This window comes from Triturus cristatus, chromosome 2_2 (assembly GCF_964204655.1).
Source record: "Triturus cristatus chromosome 2_2, aTriCri1.1, whole genome shotgun sequence".
Classification (NCBI taxonomy): Eukaryota; Metazoa; Chordata; class Amphibia; order Caudata; family Salamandridae; genus Triturus; species Triturus cristatus.
Genome location: NC_140582.1, coordinates 262371043 through 262394279, shown reverse-complemented (window position 1 = coordinate 262394279; position 23237 = coordinate 262371043). Strand labels below are relative to the sequence as shown.

Here is a 23237-nt window from a genome sequence, read left to right as displayed (position 1 = left end):
GTGCCCTGGCCACCCCATCTGATTCTAGCCGAATTATCTGCGTGAAGCCTCTGGATTAAGGACAACAATCCGCCATGAAGCCCCAGATCTTTTAGAGTCTGCCATAGTTTCGAACGAGGGACTAAGTCAAAGGCGGCCCTTAGGTCCACAAACACTGCATACAAATTTCCCTTGCCCAAGACCACAGTCTTCCAATAAAGGAGGAAGACTTGGTCAACAGTGCTAATGTGCTGGCGGAATCCTGCTTGAAATGGGGATAAAATATTTTTTGACGCAATCCAGAGATGGACACGATTTAAAATCAGTCTACCGGTAATCTTCTGGATAGCGTCAATCAAGCTGATCGGCCGATAATTCTCAGGAAGCGAGCGGTCTCCCTTTTTGTACACCGGAATTATTTCCGCCGCTTTCCATGAGCTTGGAATAGGGGCACCATGTGCCATCGCATTAGCAATCAGCTGTATATATCTCCCCCATTTTAGCTTGTCATACAGGAAGACATCCGCAGGAACACCGTCCGGGCCAGGAGCCTTGCCAGACGCCACTCCTACCAATGCTAGATCCACCTCAGAGATAGAGAAATTATCTTCTGGATTAAACAACTGGGGGGACCCATAGCTATCAGAAAGATCAGTAGGGGAAGCATACTGCGGTTTAAAATACTCCACCCACTTCTCTTGCGAGACATTGTTTTGGGGACACTCAGGCTGCGCACCAGAACCCCACTTTACAATGCTCCAGAATAATTTACTATCATTCCGAAGACTTGCTTCGAGGAGGTCCTCCCACTTTTTACCATCCCATTGGCGTTTAGCCTTAGCGACACAGCTCTTGTAGATGATTCTTCTGTGACGAACCAGGCTTACATCGCCACCCTTCAGGGCAGACCCAAGCGATAGCCTTGCCTCCCTGCATTCTTTATTATACCAAGAGGCTTGTTGGTTAACGCCTCTTGGTCCTGGTCTCGCTTTTGTGAGGAAATAGGATTTCAGACTTGCAAATAAACTATCGTGCGCTGATGTTACATCCCTCAAGTTCCCCTCAGAGGCAAAAACTGACTCAATAACAATGATGGAACCATCCACCTCCTCAATAATTTTTGATAAGGTGGTAGGGTTCCCCATAAGTCCGGACCATCTCAAACGGCGCATGTCGTTAGATGACACCACCGCGGGAGGGGATAACTCCCTGGCCTCAACAGGACCACAGTCTACCTTCCACCATTTATGTAATAAACAGAGAGGGTTGTGATCGCTCTCTGGAAGGGACACTATTTCCATATCAACAAGGGAGTGCCATAATTTCATATCAGCCAAAATATAATCAATTCGACTCCTACTCAGCCCGTTGTTAAATGTGCAGGCACCCTCACGATCGCTTGGCATCCTACCATTCAGAGCCCTCAGGCCCCTTTCCATACAAAGGGAATTAATCTGAATGGCAACTTCTGGCCATCTTGATATAGGGGACAACTCCAGGGGAGTGATACCCCAACATAACTCTCCACTATCCTGTGGGTCCCACTTATTATCGACAAGAGGTTCAAATGATACGTTAAAGTCACCTGCAACGATGATGAAGGTGTCAGCTGAATAAAGATCAAACAGGCGAAGTAGGTCATCGATGACCCAAGATTTTACACCTCTGGAGCCCCTTACGTACACATTATATATGTCGATTATACCTAGTGAACCAAGATCTAACCTCAACAGTTGAATGTCTCTACTTCCCGTGTGGAAAAGCTTGGTGGTCAAACACAATTCGCTTCTTAACCAGATAGTTAAACCCCCTGATGGACGCCCATGGGATCCCTTGGTTGCCGGGATGTGAAAATTTAGGTAGCCCATACAAAAACGTGGTTCGAGAAGCCAAGTCTCCTGGAATATACAAATGTCCATTGAGTTAATAAAAACTACCCAATCAGAAATAGCTAGCTTGGAATTTAAACCAGCAATATTCCAAGAACAAAGAGAGCCACCAGCCAGAGGAAAACCGGCAGTATCAGGGATGGTAAGTTGCGAATCTGCTAAAGGGCTCATGGCGGATGGATCAAGCCCCTGACACGATTCCGGGGCAGAGACAGAATGACTGCTACTCAAGGTTATAGCCACTTGGTGGACGGGTATAGAATAGGGGTCAATACAAGGGTCAGCCATAGTGGACTCCTGGTTCTCAGTGTCCCTCACCCTCTCACCCCTATCCCAGAAACCAGCACCCCCCTCATTGTATAGTCAGTCATTGATATCCAGGGATGAACCAACTACGTCCCTATCGCTGCATTGGCCACGCTTCGACCCCCCTAGATCATGCGAGGGGTAGCTTCGCAGTTGGATGAAGGAACCTTCTGGGGGACAAGTTCTAAACTCAAGAGAGAGAAGATTTTCGTCGAGGTAATTGCTTTTAAGAGTTAGTTCGATGCAATCAACCGAGACCCTGGATGAAGAAAGTCTAATAGCTCTGGAGATATCCTCCCTAATGACTGAACGACAGCCCCTCACATGTCTCAACCAGTGGATCGCCTTGTTAACTTGAAATATGGTTGTACAAATAGATCACAATTATTTCAGACAAATGTTTTGATACATCATGAAAAATAAACCATATGCAAAGATCCATATAATCCAAAATGCAGGTACTCTCCCATATCCAGAGAACATAAGATGCTCCCATATTCTCAATGTATATTGGATACTCCACTATTCTCTACGTTCGTTTCGGCTGTGAAGCTTTCCCCAGGAGAATCCTATTGCTTAATTTGGGAGTCTTAATCACATAAGCCAAATAGCCTAAACACCTTTTCTTGCGCCAATTCCATTCCTATTCATTCTCAATTATAGGTGGCATAGATTCATGATGTATGGATAGCGGTTCAGTCTCAGGATTTCCAAACTTATTTTATATAGCTTCACCATATATGACACATGGAGGTGCCAAAGTCTCTTTACTGTTGCGGTGGGTTTCGCACATGGCTGGACAGTCTCCGGTTATAATCCACTTTGCGGTCAACCCGGGTAACGCGAGTACTGAGATTGATGTGAATTTGCAAAAAAACAGTCTTAACTTGAGTATATTGACTCTCTGTTCATGCTTTTAATGTCTACCTTGCAACCCTTACCGGATTAGCTCATTCTATCTCATAACTGTAGGCAAATCATGGGATCCCATACTTGCTACTAATACGTTAACCATTCACCAGCATTTTATGAAATTGGGAAATCCTGCTTTTTCCCGGTAAAGTGGTGTTCACATCAACATTAGGCAAAGTGCATTCTGCTTTTAATGACCTCTATATAGTTGCACTTTATCTGCTTTCTAATTCCTTGATTATTTCTCTTCCTCAGGTACGAAGATCATTTGCCACTGGACCACGCCAGCAAGACAGCAAATTCTATGAATTCCGAACATATTCCATTAAGCCAGATAAAATTAAAGACTTTGTTTCTTTGACCAATGACAATTTTCACCTGCGAACTGCCCATTCTGAACTTATTGGCTATTGGACCGTGGAGTTCGGTGGGCTGAACAAGGTGTTTCACATTTGGAAGTATGGTATGCACAATTTCTCTTTACATAGTAATTTCAATGTGCTACACAGTAAATTGATGCATGGTTTCTGTTTTATGTTTTGTGAATTCTGCTTGCATAATTTGCCAGGCAGAAGATTGGAAACTTGAGAATGACAAATGAAATAAATAATAATCACCTATATGCACAGCATATACATGTTAATTCTGTATGGCATGTAATGCTTGGTATAGTAAACAAGCATTGGCATAGCCAACAGGTCTCACCTTTGGGACCTTATAAGTGTTTAGCCATGCAACAGTTGATGTTGTTGCACCAAGGATATTGTGCTGCATAACTAAATACTTATAAGGTCCCAAAGGCGAGACCTATTGGCTATGCTGTAATGACAAACTTTAGATCTCCCCTGGACCAAGGAATGTACCGTCACTTTCCCAGGAAGAGAATTTCAGTTCCAAACTTATGGAATATAACATATACACAGCACTTCCTAAGGTGAGCAAACTTTCAACACTCCCCCAAAGGCAAGGCAAGAAAACAATATATACACAGACTTTGCACATCACTTGCTCAGGAGTAGCACCAACTTCCTATAACACAATTACCTGCTAGAAGGGAATTCACCCATCCTTCTACAACAGAATACTTGGCCAAGAAGAGTCCACACCTCCTGCTACAAGGAAAAGACGAATTGGTATATCAGGGATGTATTTATTAGTAAATAGCATCACACAGTAAGCCAAATGCACCTAACATAGCAGACTCTAACATATCAATAGTATGATTGAAACCCAATCAAGGCAAATATATATATATGAATCAGAAAATAAGAAGGGAAGGAAAGAATCAGTAAAGAATCAAGAGACAGTTAGTAGCAGAGACACCTCACCTAATGCTCCATCATTTCACCCCGCTTTGCTCAAGGAGAGTCCATTGCTTGAACCGAGTGAAAGCTCAGAGGTGACACCACTTTTTCCATGACAGCACGTCTGCTCCACGGATGAACTTCCACCAAGCCAGTGCAGACTCCCCTTTTTAATACACATTCAAAACACAGCGAAGCTTCTAGCAAGCCACGCCCCCTAGTTCTCATGAGAGCCCGTACCAGCTTGCTTTAAGGTCAGAGCAATGGTTGATCAGGCCCTTGCTATGACTAAAAGTCAAACCATGTACATTCCTCTGATAAGAACCAGTTCTCTCAAGTCAGTAAAATGCGAAAAACAAAAGGAAAGAGCAGACCATGCCCTCCCCACTTTGCAGCTTCGTGCAGGCACAGAAAATGGCTTCAGAGTTAGTTAAGCCATGCACACAAAGGCCCAAAGCAGGATGGAATTGAAAGCACCTATAATTCTCATCCACACAACTTACAAGCACCACTGTGCACACAGCAAAGTTTGAAGCAAGGTAAAGTCAGAAGGCAGAATGACATTAGACCACGTCAAAGCCAATAGGTCAAAGTCATAATTCACCTAACCCAAATAACATTATACACTTAATCCCTCAGTATACAACATTGAGCACATGTGTGCACCACCACCCACAAGACTGCACCTCAACATCCCATACCTTCTATTCTTGGAAAGACTATTCCACTAAAAGACAGAACAAACTTAAGTCAGTACAGAATGGTGGTAATTGAGGGTCATCATAGGGTGTCAGACCACAAAAGTGGCTGATTCACTACATATGCCGATGGTTGTTTAATTATTGTCTGGCTCTGCCATGCACACCATCATTATGGACATTAAAAGTAAATATGTACCCCACACGCTGGGATAAAACTATGAGGGAGGAAGTTTGCGTTTTTGTTGTCCAAAGGCAAACCTTTCTGCGGCAGGGGTGAAGGGTGGTACCTGTGAAACAAAAAACATGGCCTGCTGGTCCCCCATGCCACCATAGCGGAATGGTTGGCCTTGTTTTTGCAGCTGGCCAGGTGATTGACTTCAAATATTGGTGGCCTGTTGCAGCTGGGTCAGGAAAGGCAATGCCTCCCCCTCCCCAGCAGTTTAGCAGCTGACCCTCCAAACCCTGAAACCTGCTCTACGACGGTCTGATGCACAGTGCAACGCAAGTATTTATAGTCAACAAACTAGAAAAATAATCATTGGAGGGAGATATTGCAACTTTTAGCATTAAAGATGTATTAAAACTATTTGAACATTAGGTGAACTGCTTTGACTTTCAAGAATTGCTGGTGGTGATGACTGTGGAGTGCAAGGTGAAGGGGATCGGAGGAAAATGCAGATAAGAGTTGGACGTTACACAGTGCTTAATTTGTAAAAAAATAAGTAAGTGCCATGGCCCTCGTCCGGAGGCCACTTCAGCTTGAACACATAGCCCCATCAGTGTTGCCAGTGACACTACCAACACAACGACTCCCCATCACACTTCTATACGTGTGACAATTCAGACTTTGCCAGGCCCCCAAAGCTGTAAGAATGGCTTGAGCAGCAGGTATTAGCCATTTATGCTGCATATTTAATTAATAAACTACGGTCTTGTGCTCATCTTCAAGTTAGCTAAACAGCACCATCATGTGGCAGACGGTAACAAGTGCCGATGATGATAATTAAGTGCTGGTGCCGTGCACCGGAAACCACCGGCACAAATTAAACACTGGACATACCACTGCTCTGGTCACCTTCTCTACGGAAGCAGGGCTAGACTGAAAACTAAAACCAGTCCTAGTACAAGAGATCAAATCAGCCACTCTAGTGGCGCTTTGTTTCTTTCATCTCCCGAGTCCTTCCCCAGCTCTCACTGACTAAGTCACATCCTGCTGCTCCAGCCACAGCAGCACAAGTGGGCACTCGCCCTCTGCATCGATATGTTGGACTCAGTGCAATGCGGTCACCACAAGTTCGGGTCCTCACTGTAAGGGCACAGTGAGCCTCACCCCATGCTCTCAGCATGGCCCATCAGCGGTCCTGCGTGATTCTCATGAAAAAGAAACCAGCGAAATCCAGCTTGAGAGATCTTTTCTTGTTGAACCGGTTTCCTCAAATCTTTCACTTTGAATGGCATTCACAAGGCTGACAAAACCAACCCTGTGAATATCGTTTTTGGCGAACATTCTTATAAAACGTGTGCTTCCTCGTCTAACCCTGGACTTTTATCTTGATTCCGGGGAGGCTTTCCCACCGGCACCCCCTTGCGTTTTTTTTTCTACCCTGCAGATGTTACAGCCTCCTCCTTCTCCTGCTTCCCTTACTTGGAATTTCAAAAGTACTAAAAATGGCTCATCTGAGCCCCAAAAAGTCTGGCACATATGACCCAAAAAAACGATAGGTAAGCGGGACAGTCTCTGTGCGACCATGAACGGCGGCTGTGCGCAGCAATGTCTGAAGATCGAATCTCACTGAGACAGACTCCACCTTATATCTTCTGTGAACTGAAGTTGATACATTGGGTGCTGTTCCAATACCTAATTTTAACATCTGAAAGCACTATGAAATGGTAATACTGCAGTATTAAGCGTTGTCTATGAAAAATGTTTTGATTATCTGCGTGTGATCTTGGACACATCGGTTTATATCCCTGTACGTCGGTCCCCTTTGTGGCAAAAGTTGGGAGCTCTTAAAAACAAACAGAACCGTATGAGATACCTTGAAATGTGAATTTGTGCAACCATGCCAAATCCCAGTTCGGAGGCATGTTTGTACTTCAGGCTATCGAAGGCCACTGCACACACCTTTTATATTTCTCTCTGCCACATTTTGATACAATCTACAATATGTAACAGAAGTGCTCTATATGTGCATTATGTTTTTTTAATGCCTTGCTAAATAAGGTTGTCCTTGTCCGTGTAGGGCAATCGGACAGTGCCAGAAAGGCTGGCCTGACGGGTCGCTGTGTGAGCCGGGTTTCTTGCTCTTTGTGTGGCTGTCTGATGGTCTGCTGGGCCGGTCTTTACTGCTGATTTCTACGATATCAAACAAGCATTGCCTGCAGAAAGTACAGGGTCATGCAGTCTGACATACATTTGCTGAACACCTACACAGGCTTCAGCATGTCTTCATAAGTTCAAAACTGCTTCGATTTGCAAATGTGGGGCACTTTTAAGCTATCTGGTTTGCTCATGGTGCCATTTTTATTTCGTAACCCGGGCCCGTTTTCTTTCTCAATCTGCCTGCTTGGTAAATTTGTTTTAGTCGCTGATCTCTCTTAAAGCGCTCTGATGGGGCACAGGGCCTGGTTCACGCTAAACAAAACCGCAAATAAATAGAAATGTAAGGATGAGGGCGCTCTGAATCAAGTCGGGTGCACCAGGGAGACTCCTCAAGCTTAGAAAGACTGACTGGGTTAGGAAACAGACCCTGAGTTGGCGTTTGGCATAGTGTTAACTTGCATCTTTCTAATGCACAAACACAGTAACAGGGTGACACGAACACTGGGGCAGGGACTGAGTGATGGAGACAATGCGCGCGCACATGCAGTAAGGAATGCAGCTTCATATGCGAAGTGCACGCACACGCAGTTAGGTGCGACAGCATAGTGAACGGGCGGGGGGAGTGAGCGCGGGAGCGTGGTGAACACGCTATTTAGAACAAGATGGCGTCGGAATGTCCACAGTCCGTACGGACACGCGCATGCTGTCTGCTTTGGACAGATGGCGAGAGCAGCCATCTTTGTCCATGCAGGCGTGTTCATGTAAGCTCACGGGGAGAATTGATTCCAAAAGGTCCTCTCCATGACGAGGGCAGCGCATGCGCTGCTTTCGCCAGGCGAGACCTAAAAATAGTTTTAAGGATTTTCAGAAGCAGTGGTATTTTTGATTGTATTATATTTATTTGTATGAGGGGAAGTGTGTGCCACAGATCCAAGCGTATTAGAAGATGGCCTAGTGCCTCGGATGATGAGTTAATATTCTTTTGCATAATATCGTCTATGGAATAAAAAATATTGAGTTAAGTCCTCCATAAACCTAATTGTTATTTTCAAAGTATGTATTACTTCATAATGGAGATCTTCTGAGCAACGTGAAAGAAAGTCTTGCTTCCATTAAATACACGGAGGGGAGTATTATGCTTCTCTTAACTTTATAATTCATCAGCAGCAAAGAAAACTTCCAATAATATTCCAATAAAAAAAAACTACAACCCATCATGATTGCTCCAGTAAACTGATAAAGCATACTCCAACCAGTAGAACTAGCCATGAGTCTATAATATCCTTGGCGTGGCTTAGCACGCGATGAGAGCAGACGTGCCCGGGTAGAGCTCCCGCTTGAGCCTTCCTGCCCTGGGTCGTTTCTCCGTCAAACTCCTCTACACTGCCCGATACTGCTGGCGGACCTGCTCCGGGACCTCCTGCCTGCCCTGGCTGACTTTGGAGTGCATCGGAGGTGGGACACCGCACCGACCCTGGCCGTCCTGCTGGGCGCGAGTCGGGAGACCGCGACTACGCGAGCCCGCGGCTTCAGCTGGTTCCCTGGGCCTCGTGCTGCGGCCTGCGGGGGAGCTATCGCGGCACCGAGAGGAAGCCCGCGACCGCTGCGGGGGTGCCCCCGCGAGACAGGCGATGCAGTTGGGGACACCTGGGGACCCCCCCTCCCCCACGAAGAGCTAATTGGAGGCGGTGGCGAGCTGGGGACAACCCGGAGGGGACAAGAAGACGCAGCCTGCGGCACCCGGCCTACGAGTGAGTTGTATGACTGGGGCCCTGGGAGCGGCGGGGTGGCACCGGAGAGGCGCGGTGCCTAGCCACTGCCGCATGTAAGCGATTGCCCTCGAGCTACCATTGGGCTGGGATGGCCTTTGGGAAACAGCAACGGAGGTCCCCAGGCCTACGAAGGGACGCAAAGGCTCTGCCTTCCCCCCGCGCTCTGGCCTGGTTACAGCTGAACTGAGGCAGCCTTTTCCCCTCCTAGTTTCCTGCAAGTCTTTGGACGCTGGGGGTGGACTTGCACTGGACAGGGGCTACACCACTGAAGGACACAGCAGCACATATCGCCGCTGCCCGAGGGCACTGAGGCCGCTGCCGGGGCGCCAGGCTGGACCCCCTGGACACGCGCAGCGCAACTCCTGCGCCTCTGGCCGCTGCGGGGGGTGACCGCGAACGCGGAGTGGAAAGGGGGCACAGGCGCGACCCAACCCCTTGGAGGGAGCCATCAGACGCCAGACCAGCTGCCGTTGGACCCGTCGCTGATTGGAACCTCTGGGCCCGCGGTGACCGCGACGCATCGCACGCGGCCTGGCGGATTGGAGCAGCAGAGCCCGGCGCCGCGCTGGAATGGAGGAGTGAGCCACCCCTCTCCCTCGAGGTGGTATAGGACCCGCAACGGCGGCCTCGACGTCGCGGAGGTGCTTCGCCGCGCACGACGGGCCTCCGCTCCTCTGCGACAGGGAAGAATACCTTGCACGCGCCACCAGCTCCATGCCTAGAGGGGTGCGAACGCGCACCGGACCGGGAGCTGCAACGGCGAGGGGAAAGCACGAGAAAGCAGCACCCAAGATGGATACCGAGCACGTAGCGGTGAAGCTGGATAGCGTTCTGGCAGCCATGGAGAGGATGGAAGAGTCCCTGCAGCAGACAAGCACCTCCCTGGAGACCCGAATCGATGGCGTGGCAATAGACTTAACCCACCTCCCAGCTGATCATAAAAAGCTGCAAGCACGCACAAAAACGCTGGAAGACACAATGGCAGATGTCGAGCCAGCGGCGAAACAGACGGAAACAAAGGTACAAGACCACCTGAACAGAGTGGAACTCTTAGAGGGTAGAGCTGAAGACGCGGAGGGCCGGGCACGAAGAAATAACATCCGCCTAGTGGGCATACCGGAGAAATGGGAAGGGGCGGATCCTGCCCGCAGGGTCAAGGACTGGCTACGAGACCTGCTACCGGACAGCGCGCTTTCCCCATACTTTGTGGTGGAGAGAGCCCACCGTGTGCCCACGAGACCGCTCCCCCCGGGCTCTAACCCTAGACCGTTTCTCCTTCGGGTACTCAACTACAGAGACCGAGATGCCATACTGCGCGAAGCCAGGAACCTAGGGGAAGTCACCATAGACAACGCCGCGGTGATGTTCTTCCCGGACTACACAGCGCGAGTGCAGAGACAGAGGCATTCCTTCCTGGCGGTAAAACGAAGACTGCGCGAAGCGGACCTCAAGTACTCGCTACTTTTCCCAGCCAAACTGAGAGTGGTGGCGCGAGACAAGACACATTTCTTCACGAGCCCCGAGGAAGCGGAGGCCTGGCTGGATGGAGGAATGCCGGACGCGCTGCGAAGGGCGCTGGGAGCTGCCGCGACGGAGAGGGTCAGAGGATCAAGACGACGGCACCGCCGCAGGTCGCCCACGCCGCCGCTGGTCAGAGGAGCGATGAGCCGCTCCCCACCGGTGGACCTCATTCAACAGGAACAGCGGGATGCCCTGCGCAAGGTGGCGGAAATCAGCAATTCCCCGGCGCCGTCGCTCCGCCCGGGCGCTAGCCCGGCGGTGTCCTCAACGGACGATGAGGCGATCTATGGCATCCCGGATACGCAGAGCTCTGGGGGGCCCCCGGAGGTCACGCCGCAAACAGCGGATCTCTTTGGTTGACGGGACCCGGTGGTGGACTGACACAGGACTACCTGAGTTGCTGCTTGGCTGCCCCGCCTACCACTAGACCTGCCTAGGGCCTCCCTGCGCCCACACCGTCGCTGCTCTGGGGGACTCGAACACGGAGCTGGACACTGTGAGTACATTTTCTAATCATAAGCACGTGAATCATTCACCCACTTCGCATATACGCAAATGTGCCCCACAGTGCTTAACCGCCGGCCCGCTGCCACAGGAACCACTCGGAGGGGGACATGCCCCCCCCCCCCTGGTGCCCTCGCCCCCACTAGACTGGTAACTGGGCGTACAGCTGCCAAGGCATTGAGCAACAGACTCTAGACGTCCGCCGGCCAGCAGTGGCTTGCACACCCCACCCAGGAGAGATGCAGGGCACTTCCAGGACTGCACTGTTTTGGTTACTGATAAGATATAAACCACAAGATCCCCCTAAGACTGTATAGTTCACGAGCTCACTTGAGTGTTTGGACGGCGAACCGTTGTGCAGCCGACCTTTTGGTATTTTGGACTTTGTTGCCATGTTAAGGCTTTATGTGTTCCCTTTCTTCCCTATCCCCCTACCCTACTGGAGATCACGACACTGCGCACACAATACTCAACCTAGCTGCATGGTGGGAGTGGACTGCTGGACCTGGGGGACCCTTGGGATGGGGGCCACGCCCTGGGGGGATGAGGGAGGCGCGCACGCACGCGACTGCTATGGCTAATATACAAATATGCACCTGGAACGTCAGGGGAATGCACACACCGGCTAGGCGTTATCTTATCTATTCATACCTAAAGCGACATAAAGTCAGCATAGCGCTGCTCCAAGAAACCCATTTGAACGGAGCTGAGGTGCGGGCACTACACCGTAGATGGCGAGGGAAATTGTATGCTACGGAATATTCCTCATACGCTCGCGGAACACTGATATGGGTCCGCCCTGGGACTCCTTGGGAAACCACAGAAACTGTGGTGGATCGGGAGGGCAGGTATACAGCTGCGCAGGGCAGGCTAGATGGCCAGCTTATTACACTAGTGTCCCTCTTTTCCCCCAACGTCGATCAGGGCGGCTTCCTGGCGCGGCTCTCAGCGACCATGGCAACTTGGCATGCAACCTCATGGATAATAGGGGGTGACTATAACTGCACTTTAGACATCACACCGGATCGCTCCGTCCCACCCCCAGCTAACGCCTCTACAAGGGGAGCCACGAAAGCACTATTGGAATGGGCCGCGCAATGGGATCTACATGATGTTTGGCGGCAGCGCAACCCGGGGACGCGGACATATTCCTACTACTCTGGCGCTCACGACCTGCATGTCCGCCTGGACCGGTTCATGGCGTCTACTGACCTCCTACCCCACGTGACAGACACACAATACATGGGCCGCACGCACTCTGATCACAACCCACACTTCAAGTCCATGGCCTGGGTCCGCCCGCACCCCCCGTGCCCACATGGTGCCTACAACCTGCGCTGTTACTGGACGCGGCTTTCCGTGATGCCTTGCTCGAGCGCGCCGCGCAATACTATGAGGATAATGCCGGTACGGCATCCAATCCACAGGTGGAGTGGGACGCCTTCAAGGTGGTGCTCCGAGGACACTGCCTGCATGCACAGGGGCATGTGAGGCACCAACTAGAGAGGGACTTAACTAGGCTGGAATCGGACTTGCTTGCACGAGAGGAGGGGGCTGTGGATGGAGACGGGGACCCACTACACGAGGCCCACACGGAACATGCACGCCTCTTGGAGCGACTCCGAAATGTCAACTATGCCGCGCATTCGGCGAGAACACATCACCTTGGCGACAGACCAGGCAAACTTTTAGCGTGGCTGATCTCACAGGACGCCCGCTCGACCCCGGTGACGGCCGTACAGAGGGAGGGGGGGGAACTAGTGTACACGCAACTTGGCATACATGACGCCTTTACTGCCCACTATGACGCATTGTATCGCTCCCGCCTATCAGTCCCTCATCCTGATATAGCCGACTATCTCTCCCCCCTGCAAATGCCGCAACGGACTATTGCGCAGCAAGACGAGCTGGGAGCCCCGCTGGAGTCAGATGAGCTCCGAGAAGCCATCTTTAACCTGTCCAATGGCAAAACCCCGGGCCCGGACGGGCTACCGGCTGAGCTTTACAAGGCTGGCTCGGACATCCTCGTCCTGGAACTACTGCGAATGTACACAGCGGCAGCGGAAGATGCTGCTTTACCCCCAACGTTAAATGAGGCCATACTGGTCTCTATTCTTAAACCTGGCAAGGATAGCACATGGGTGGGCTCTTACCGCCCACTGGCGCTGCTGAACACGGATTATAAAATCCTGGCTTCTGCGTTAGCCAGGAGGCTGGCCCCTCATGTACCCGCTCTGGTGCATCGAGACCAAAATGGATTTGTCCCCACACGCCACACTTCCTACAACATCCGCCGCCTCTTTCGGGTACAGGAATACGCCACGCAGCAGTGGCCAAGGGCGGGATGCCTGATACTGGACCTGGAGAAGGCCTTCGACTCAGCCGAGTGGCCGTATCTGAGGGGGGTCGCAGAGAAATATCGGCTGGGGGGGGGATACAGTGCTATGATTGACCTACTTTATGGCAGACCGACAGTCCGAGTCCGTACGGGCCGCCTCCTCTCCGCTGCCATCCGGGTCCGCAGGGGCACCCGCCAGGGCTGCCCGCTGTCGCCATTGCTGTTTTCACTGGCCATGGAACCCCTGGCCGCGACTCTCAGGACGCACGGACTGGAATGGGGAATTCCATTGGCGGATGGCCTGCATGCGGTGTCTCTGTATGCGGACGACCTGCTGCTGTACGTCAGGGACATAACTGCCATCCCTGCCTCCCTCACTGACGTCTTCCGCACCTTTGAGGAGATGTCGGGCCTGAGAGTCAATTGGGCCAAGTCGGGAGCCTATCCCTTTAGCCCAGCAACGCCTGAATGCGACATCCGGCTGGGAGGGGACAGGCTGCGGTGGCACCCCACCACCTTCCGCTACTTGGGGATAAGGATCTACAGAACCCCAGCAGACGTCCTGGAGGGGAACCTCCTTCGAGCAATCGCTTCTGTCCGAGCACAAGTTGGCTTCTGGAACACCTTACCCCTTAATGTGCCTAGTCGTGTGGCACTGACCAAAATGATAGTGCTGCCTCGCCTACTCTATTATTTTGCAAATATGCCTCTGTATGTTCCCACCAAGCTGTTCCGCGAACTAGAGGTGCTGCTGCGTAGCCTCATCTGGAACAAGGGGAGACCGCGAGTGGCGCTGGCTAAATTATACATGCCCACGGATTCCGGGGGCTTGGCAGTTCCTAATATGGAACTGTACTACCTCGTGGCACAGATGCAATGGGTGGCGGGATGGCTGTGCGGCAAGCAGCTTGAGGACACTACCTCGCACGCGGCTGCCTGGACACGAACACAAATAAATACACTGTTCCACCCGATAACCCGCACGCCCTGCCCCTCCCAGGTCTACCTGGCGGTAGCGCGCAGATGTTTCCTGCGGTGCCTCCGCCTCACGCGCGCGACTACGCCATACGCCCCGAGTTTGCCACTCTTGGGCATGCCTGGCCCGACGGGACCGCTCACGGAGGCCCACTTGGCTGGATGGGAACAAGTGGGAGTGGACACGCTGAGCGATCTATATGTAGATGGCGACTTACTTGCGTTCGCCAACCTGGCTGAAGACACGGCTCTCCCGGCGGGACAGTTCCTCCTGCATGCCTCCCTCATGCGTACGCTCACGACTTCCTGGGGCGACATGGCGGTGGAACCCCCGACGCATACCTTCATCCAATATCTGCACGTTATGGGCAATGGCGCGCACGTCATACACTGGCTAGCACAGGCACTGCAGGCGCACTCGCAACCATCCACATTAACACTGAGGGAGCGCTGGGCGACAGACAGGGGAAGAGACTGGACAGACAAGGAATGTTACGATGATACTGGCCAGCCCGACCAACATTCCACGCAACCCCCGCCTTAAAATTATACAATACTACATACTGCAGCGTGCATACCTCACACCTGAAAAGATTTAAAGATACTTCTCGCGGACAGATGCAGCTTGCCAGCGGTGCTCGCTACCGGGAGCGGACCTCTTACACATGCTATGGCATGGTCCTGGTATACAGACATACTGGGACAACGTATTGTCTCTGCTTGCGCGCAGTGCTGATGGACGACTACCGCGCACATGGGACGCATGCATACTAGGGTTGTATAAGCGCACAAAAGATAACAAAGTGCAGGCACGCTTTTGGGACATGGGTCTCATAACGGCCAAACGCTTGCTCACCAAGCATTGGAAGGCAGCAATCCCCCCGCACATCAGACATTGGAAAGCCTCCTTCGTTAATTGGGCACAGGCGGAGAGTGCGGTGCTTCTTCGCGAGGAAACTGCAGGGCTCCGGAAGTTCCCCGTCGCCCAGCTTTGGGACGACCTCCTCACAGCCTTTCAGGTGGCCTGCCAGGACCGAGGGATAACCTGAGTCTCTGGAGAGCACCGCTCCCCTGCTGGCTGGGTAGCGATATCCCTAAGACCGTGACAGAGTTAGCTCCCGCCCCCCTCTGCTTGCCCCCTAGCGCCTCTAACTTTTGCCCTACAGGAGACTGCTGCCGGGAATCACTCGCTGTACAACCATGGCGCGCGCGCAGGGATTGCTGCTGCCGCAGTCTGAAGCAACGCGCACAGTACCCGGTTACGGGCCCAGACGGGAAGACATGATCACTCCGCCCTACCCAGCCGCTCCCTCCCAGGCACAGAGGAGCGCCCTATACATAGAGAAAAAGGGTGCGGACACCGGCGCTACGGGCTCTCGGCCTTTCTGACAGCCCCCTTCTCCCCCCCCCCCCTCCCCCCCCCTCCGGCCTGCTGCTTACCGCGTATATCGCGTGGTCCCGCTGTGCCCCAATCGACAGTTGATGCCCCCTACCGCTCTAACGCAGAATGATCTCCTCTTCCCTCCTCCCCCCTTACCCTTGACCCCGCCTGAGTTTACGACCCTAATCTTGATCCCCCCTATCGCAGCACATACACAGGGAACAGTTTGGTTATTGGTTAAGCTCCCTGACCGGATCCCTACCTAACCACGGATAACAAATGATGGATGCGTTGTCCGGCGCCCCCGAAGCGCTACCCTACCTAGCGTGCCCTGAATACTGCTGATGAGGCAGTGATGGTGCACACTCCGCGCAAGGGACGGATACGCCCGGAAAGCACGGAACGATCTTACCCGGAGCGCACAGAGTTGCATACCAGGCGTACCCAGACACTTAGCGGCTTGAGGGGCACAATGCTGGAGGGACGGATGCGCGCCACGTAACACACACATAGACTTGAACTGCGAAGCTGCACACTGGGCTCGTCGGATATATGCGCTGCCATATATGTCACTGTGAGCTATACCGAAACCTCCTTGTCGCGCTCCAGCCTACACTATGAACACGACGCTGGTGCTAAGCTGCCCGGAGGCCTTGGCATTTGGGGGTAACCACGGTGTCCTGTACGACTCCCGCTAAGGGCCTGGGTGGCAACCGAAATAGCCGCAATGTGGGCTGGAACACAGCGCCATCCTCTATTGCTGGTAATGCGCTTCAGAAACACCACAACAAAACACAGAAAAGCACCATAGGCCTACCTTTTCACAATGTACGCACCTAATTCCTATACAAATGTTCACCTGCACATCGCCGCCGGACCTCCGGGTTGCCGGCTGAATGGCTGTGTCTTACCATCTGGAAACGTGTGTTTATTGTCTCACTGATCCGACACCTTGGATGGTGAATGTACATTGTAAAATGATGCAACTGCGATTAATAAAGGTTTAAAAAAAAAATAATAATAAATGAGTCTATAATATCCTTGAACAGCACCTCCCTTTTCTCTCTTCTTTGATGTAGTTACAGCTCCTCATCTCCTCCCGTTAGTCCCTCTTCTGGTTTTCACCTAACAGAACACAAATTAAAATTAACGTCTATAAGAGGTCTCAGGAAAAAAGATAAACGTGCAACATACTTTGTCATGGTGCAACTCTTGTATCTACATTTTTCTAAAGGGCGAGATAATAATATTCTCCTCCCTGTCTTATACAGACGGTCTTTCCCATTGCTTAGAAAATCTCCGTTCTCTGTTAAGACACAATTACGCTGAGTATACTAGTTTAAGGCTTGCTCAAAACATTTCCAACCACACTGTCAATAGGTTTAAAGTACAATTCAGTAACAACGAATTCTTCTATTACCCTCATAATATCCTTAAAGCATGTACCTGCCTGGAACACCTTGAAGGCCATTACACCTCTAACAAAATTACCTCCAAAAACTCCTAAAGCCAAAGTTAGTAGTGCTTGATGCGGTGGCTTTAAGGCTATCAACAATTGCTTAACTCCTTTAGGCCTCAAACCCTCGGTTCCTCTCTCATATTCTTCTAATCATTTTATAACACAACAATTTCTCATCTGCTAAGGAAGCTGGTTGCCAAACTGATCTTGAATTATTTTAGTTCATCAGGAAATCACAAATGTTAATCGTTACAGGAAGGAAAAATTACCTTTCTAACGCATATAAGGTCTAACCTCTGAAAACCGTCTTGCAGGATATTAAACAAATTAAAATCACTGACTTACCTAGTAACTCCTTTAAGGACCAATCTTCATTATTTTTCCATTTTGAAAACAGTTCCCACAGCTGTTCATATCGTGGTTGAAGGTGTAAATGGCATTTTCTTTAACTTCAACAATCTACATACTAAGTGACTTTCTACTGGTGCCCCATTTACTTAAAAATGACCTGTCAAAATGGCCGACCCATAAGAGTTCACTCCCCTAATGATTTACCCAGCTGGCCCAGATCGGGCAAAAAATTATAAATGTGAACTGCAGCCACTGAAGCGGGATGCACACCCCCTTCCATAACCAGCTATATAGTCTTTGGTAACCTACAGCTTCTGAGTGTACCTGGTAACTGTGTCTCCTTAGTGAGTTACTCCGCATGTTCCAAAAGGCCACTGGTGTTCCATCATTCCAAGAAATCCTCTGTGCCATTAGGGTCAATAGGTTGTCCTCTAAAAGGGGATGAACGACTCCCGCTGGATTCATCAGCATGCAAAGGCTTTAAGGCATTATTACTGGAGGCTGCACTGAAAGCTCTAGCAGATCTGGATACCACAATTGATTCAGCCGCCATGTCTTCACAAAGTCTACATACAACTTTCTCCTCACGTACAGCACCACCCTCCGAATCATCTGGAAAGGGAGAAAAGCATAATTCAGTTGTGGGCCCCAGCATTGAGGAAAAGCACCTGTTGCCGCTACTTCTGAATCAGGCCTCCAACTTCAATATTGCTCCATCTGATGATTTAGTCTGGCTGCAAATAGATCTTGATGACACTTACCCCACATGTCCTTTAACATTTCCATTAATGTTGTCTTCTATATCCAATCACTCTGACCATACAAAATGTCAAGACTCCCGGTCCTCTCTCTGATTGTAGAGACCCGGAAAGTGTTCCGCAGTCCCTGCATTCTGATGGTCCAGGCAGAAGTGCCAAACCTCTTTTGCCAGTTTCGCCAGCCTCTTTGCTTTTGTTCCTATTATGTGATTTATGTAGCACACTGTTGTTGTCTATTCTCAGCATAATAGAAACATTGTGCCTTGTCCTTCGTGAACCTCTTCATTGAAGAAGAACATGCTTAAAAACTCCAAACATTTGCTATGCATACTTTTTCGTGTTCTGACCACTGACCTCCTGTTGGTTACAGTATTCCACACATCCTAGTTGGGTGGCATCTAAGTCTATCACTATTTCTGGTCTCAGCCCGCCCTCCATATGTCCCAACCACCATTCCAGCTCTGCATATGACAGACCTCATCTCCGATAATTTTGCTGCAGTGCCTAGTAGTGTAATGGGGCAGGAATGACTACCTATCTCCTCACTATCTTGTCTAGATCGGTCAATGATATTTTAGTTTGTAGTAACATTTGCATATTTGATTTTTATCCTAGGTATTTCATCTGGAGGTTTCAGCAGAGCTTGTACTGAGTCTATCATGCTGAGATTACAATATCAGGAAAGTGTTCCAATTATTCCAACTCCCAGATTCTGTCGAAGGAAGATTGCAAACGACACCTGAGACTGAATTCTGTCTTTGTTCTGTGTATGGCACAGGACAAAGTCCGGTATCGTTCAGGTATATTTTCATCTGGACCCCCCTGGTCCTGAAATATGCTGCCATCGTAGTTAGGGACTTTTTAAAGCACCATGGGGCTAAAGATAAGCCAAGTGTTGAGCTGGGGTCTTTCAAGATCTTGTTGTTATACAGAAAGTGCAGAAACCTTCTGTGAGGCTCCTAAGTGAGTACTGTCAAATAGGTGTCTTTTAAATCAAGCCTCGCCATCGAATCCTCTTGTCTCAAAATATCCTCCAGGAGATTAATCCTCTTTCCTGAAATGGTGATAAATGTATCACTGATACCGTTTTTTCAGGTTTATTACTGGGCACATGTCCAGTTTATCCGTTTTTGCCACCAAAATCTACTGCTCAAAAACTCTCTACCCTGGTATCTACTTTCACTATGGCACCTTTGTGTAATAATTTCCTTACCTCTTGATTCAAAGCAGCTATGGCTTCCTTGGAAAATTCTAAGTTTTTTGGTGTTTTTTCCTGCTGGGTTGTAGGCACAGAATCTAACTTGATGCCTTCCGCCAGCTCGAATACCCAGGCTTCTTGGGACATAGTTCACTAATTGTTTTGAAAATAAGCTACATTCACTCCCACTCCCCCGTGTAAACTGCTGCCCACCTGTCTGATATGCTTTGGTTGCCTCTCTATGATCTGCCTCTCATTGGGGAAAATGCTGATGGTTATCTACTGTCCTGCCATTGCTGGCCACCTCTGTCTCCCTAGGACCTGCTTGAAGGTGACCTAACTCCAGCCGAGTGGCCTCCACCTTGTCCGGCCGTGCCGACCTTTTCCCAGAAACCTTTAGGGATAAATGTGCCTTGTCCAATGTAGCATATGTACTGACAAATGTAGTCGCCTACTTTATAAACCGGTCTCTGAACACTTGACCCTGTGCCATACTACTAGCCTAATTTACTGTCAGAACCCCAATTTTAGGGTCTATTTTCAATCGAAAGGAATTTTGTTTCTCTGTCACTATTGATCAGTTTGCATTACCCAAAAAACAAACTGCTCTTTAGGCCTATCCTATCTGAAAGAAAACCGTTAGTTAGATTCCTCACCTTAGAATATCCCCAGGCGTCAGGCTGGATCCGGAAAGATTTTTGTAGCAATACCCCTTGCGCGTCGGTAGGCGTCGTCTGTGGCTCCGTGTCCGTCGTCAGCGTCGTGCGCCGGAATGACGTCGTCGGAGTACTTAAGACGCCGCCGTCGCGAACTGACGTCAGTTCTTCTTTTTCCCGCGCCAGTAAGCGCCGATCCGGGAAGAGCTTACCCCTAGTCATTTTTTGACTAACTTTTTTGACTTCTTTTGGTCTATCGACTCGACTCTGGTGCCGGTAGGATGCCTGGTTTCAAGGCCTGTGACGCGTGTTATCGCCTGATGTCGGTGACGGATCACCATCGCCGGTGCCTTTATTGCCTGGGAGCCGACCATGACGCGGAGTCGTACCTCGATTGCCAGGCCTTGACGTCGAAAGCTAGGCGGGAGCGGTCCCGTAAGCTTCTCGAGCTTCGGCACTCGGCTCCGCGCCGCTCTCGGTCCCGGTCCAGGAGGAGGTCCAAGGACCGATCGCGGAGCCGCAGCCATCGTCATCGCTCGTCGGGGTCTTCGGGTAAGTCGAAGCACTCCAAGAAGTCCAAGAGACGACATTGTTCTTAGGACTCCCCTCGCCTGTTGCGCGACTCGGCTGAGGGTCAGGGTGGTCCCACCCCCGCGGAGCCGCAGGAGCCGCGTCCGTCCCCATACCTGCCGGTCCCTGGGACTGACGCGACTCAGGCGGAGGTCAGTGCCTTCCACTCGGCCATGAGGGGCCTGGCTCCGCCGTCGACGCCTGTAGGCGCGCCTTCGGGCCCCGCAGGTTCGACTGGGCGACCTCGGGTGCCTGCGGCTCCGGCCCTGGCGCCGTCGACGGCTCCGATGCCGCAGGTCCCCGAGGGATCAAGGCCTGGATCTCGGTCGGCGCCAGTCGACCTCACGACACCTCCTCCGCCGGCGCCGGTGCCGACACCGGTTCCACCTCCGGTGCCGTCTCCGGACGACGCCGTTCCCCGGTTCAGCCCCTGTCCGGACCCGACGCCGGTACGGCGCCGCACCCGACATCGATGGATGACCATTTCATCTACCGTCCGGCTCCGATCGTTCCTCCTGTTTATCAGGAATAGGATGACAGGGGCGACTGGGAGAGGTCTGAGGACCCTATGGCCCTCCAGGGTCAACTTGCACAGGACTGGGCAGACGAACTGGGGACATGCCAGTTGTCTGGACACTTCACCGGACGCTGGCTTCATCTCTCCTCCGACTGTGGCCTGAGGAGGGTGCAGCTTTTTCAGTGGTGCTGCGCAAGGCGGCCGAAGCCCTTGGGCTGGAGTTGCCTGCTGTGGCCCTGAGGACTAACGTCCTCACAGAGGTCCTTCAACCAACAGCAAGCTCCACTGAGCCTCTGCTGCAGTTTAATGAGGCCCTCATAGACGTTCTGCAGGGCACTTGGTCCAAGCCCTCCACAGTTCCTCCTGTGTACCGAAAAGTTGCCCGGCGCCACCGCCCTGCTCCGGGCGACCCCAGTTTCCTCTCCCAACACCCCACCATGAGAGTCTGGTTATCCAGGCCTCAACCTCCCAATCCTCCTTCCCGTCCGCCCCTCCGGATCGGGAATCCAAGAGGTTGGAACAGTTTGGCAAGAAACTGTTCTCGTCCCTGAGTTTGGGGCTGCGGTCTTTAAATACCGCTTGCCTTTTGGACCGTTATTCCCACTCTCTGAGGGATACGGTGGAGGACGTGCTGCCCTTGTGCCCGGTGGAGGTCCGGGCACGACTCAGTCAAGCACTTGCTGACGGTCGAGATGCAGCACGGCACGCCATACGTTGTGGACTTGACACCACGGACTCGCTGGGTCGGGCGATTTCCACCACGGTGGCGCTTCGGCGTCACGCCTGGCTGAGGTCCAAGTCATTTTCAGGGTATGTCCAGAGTTCCCTCATGGACATGCCCTTTGATGGCACTCGCCTTTTTGGTGAGAAGGCGGACAGTGCGCTGGCTCGGTTCAAGGACTCCCGGGCCACGGCCAAGTCCTTGGGTCTTTCGGCCCCGCGGCCGCAAACTTCCGCCTTTCGTGGCCAAGGAAGGGGCGCCTCCTCACATCCACCCAGCCACCGGCCGCAGAACCAACCTGCACGCGGTCGCGGACGTGGATTCCACCGAGGCGGTACTGGAGGTCAACGTGCCGGTCAGTCCACATCCACCCCGGCAGCATCCGCCTCAAAGCCCTCCTAGTCCGAGCTTTCAGGCCCATTCAACGCCAGTGGGCGGCAGAGTTCGCCATCACCTGCTCCACTGGCGCTCCATCACGTCGGACAGGTGGGTGCTGCAAATCGTCCGAAGGGGCTACTCCCTCCCCTTCGAGACGATCCTCCAGCCATGCCACCGCTGAACCACCGTATGTCGGGGATCATTTGCATCTTCTACGAGAGGAAGTTTCGGCCCTCTTGGCCAAAGAGGCCGTCGAGCGCGTTTCTGGTCCAGAAGTAGGTTGTGGTTGTTATTCCCACTACTTTCTGGTTCCCAAGAAGGGCAAAGGGGGCCTATGCCCGATCTTGGACCTCAGGAGCGTGAACTCCTTCCTCCAGAAGGACCGGTTCAAGATGCTCACTTTAGCTCTGGTTCTGGCTGCCCTAGACCCTGGAGACTGGATAGTAGCGTTGGACTTGCAGGATGCTTATTTCCACATCCCCGTCCTGCCGGCCCACCGGCGTTACCTGCGGTTCACGGTGGGTCAGGAGCACTTTCAGTTCACCGTGCTCCCCTTCGGCCTCACCAGTGCCCCTCGGGTGTTCATGAAAGTGATGGCGGTGGTCGCAGCTCATCTGCGCCGATCAGGGGTTCCAGTCTTCCCCCTATCTCGACGACTGGTTGTTGAAGTCGGGCTCGCCCCAGCAAGTCGTCTCCCACCTCCAGACTACGGCCGGCCGACCTG

General features: G+C 51.6%; 1 protein-coding gene across 1 annotated transcript in view; it reads left to right on the top strand.

Annotated features, from left to right (window-relative positions):
• Nucleotides 1-23237, top strand: part of LOC146862121 (protein NipSnap homolog 3A-like) — a 216502-nt gene that overhangs the window by 88030 nt on the left and 105235 nt on the right. Inside the window, exon 2 of the mRNA XM_085641312.1 lies at nucleotides 3342-3549. Coding sequence (XP_085497438.1) covers nucleotides 3342-3549 — 208 coding nt within the window. The remainder of the gene's footprint in view (nucleotides 1-3341; nucleotides 3550-23237) is intronic.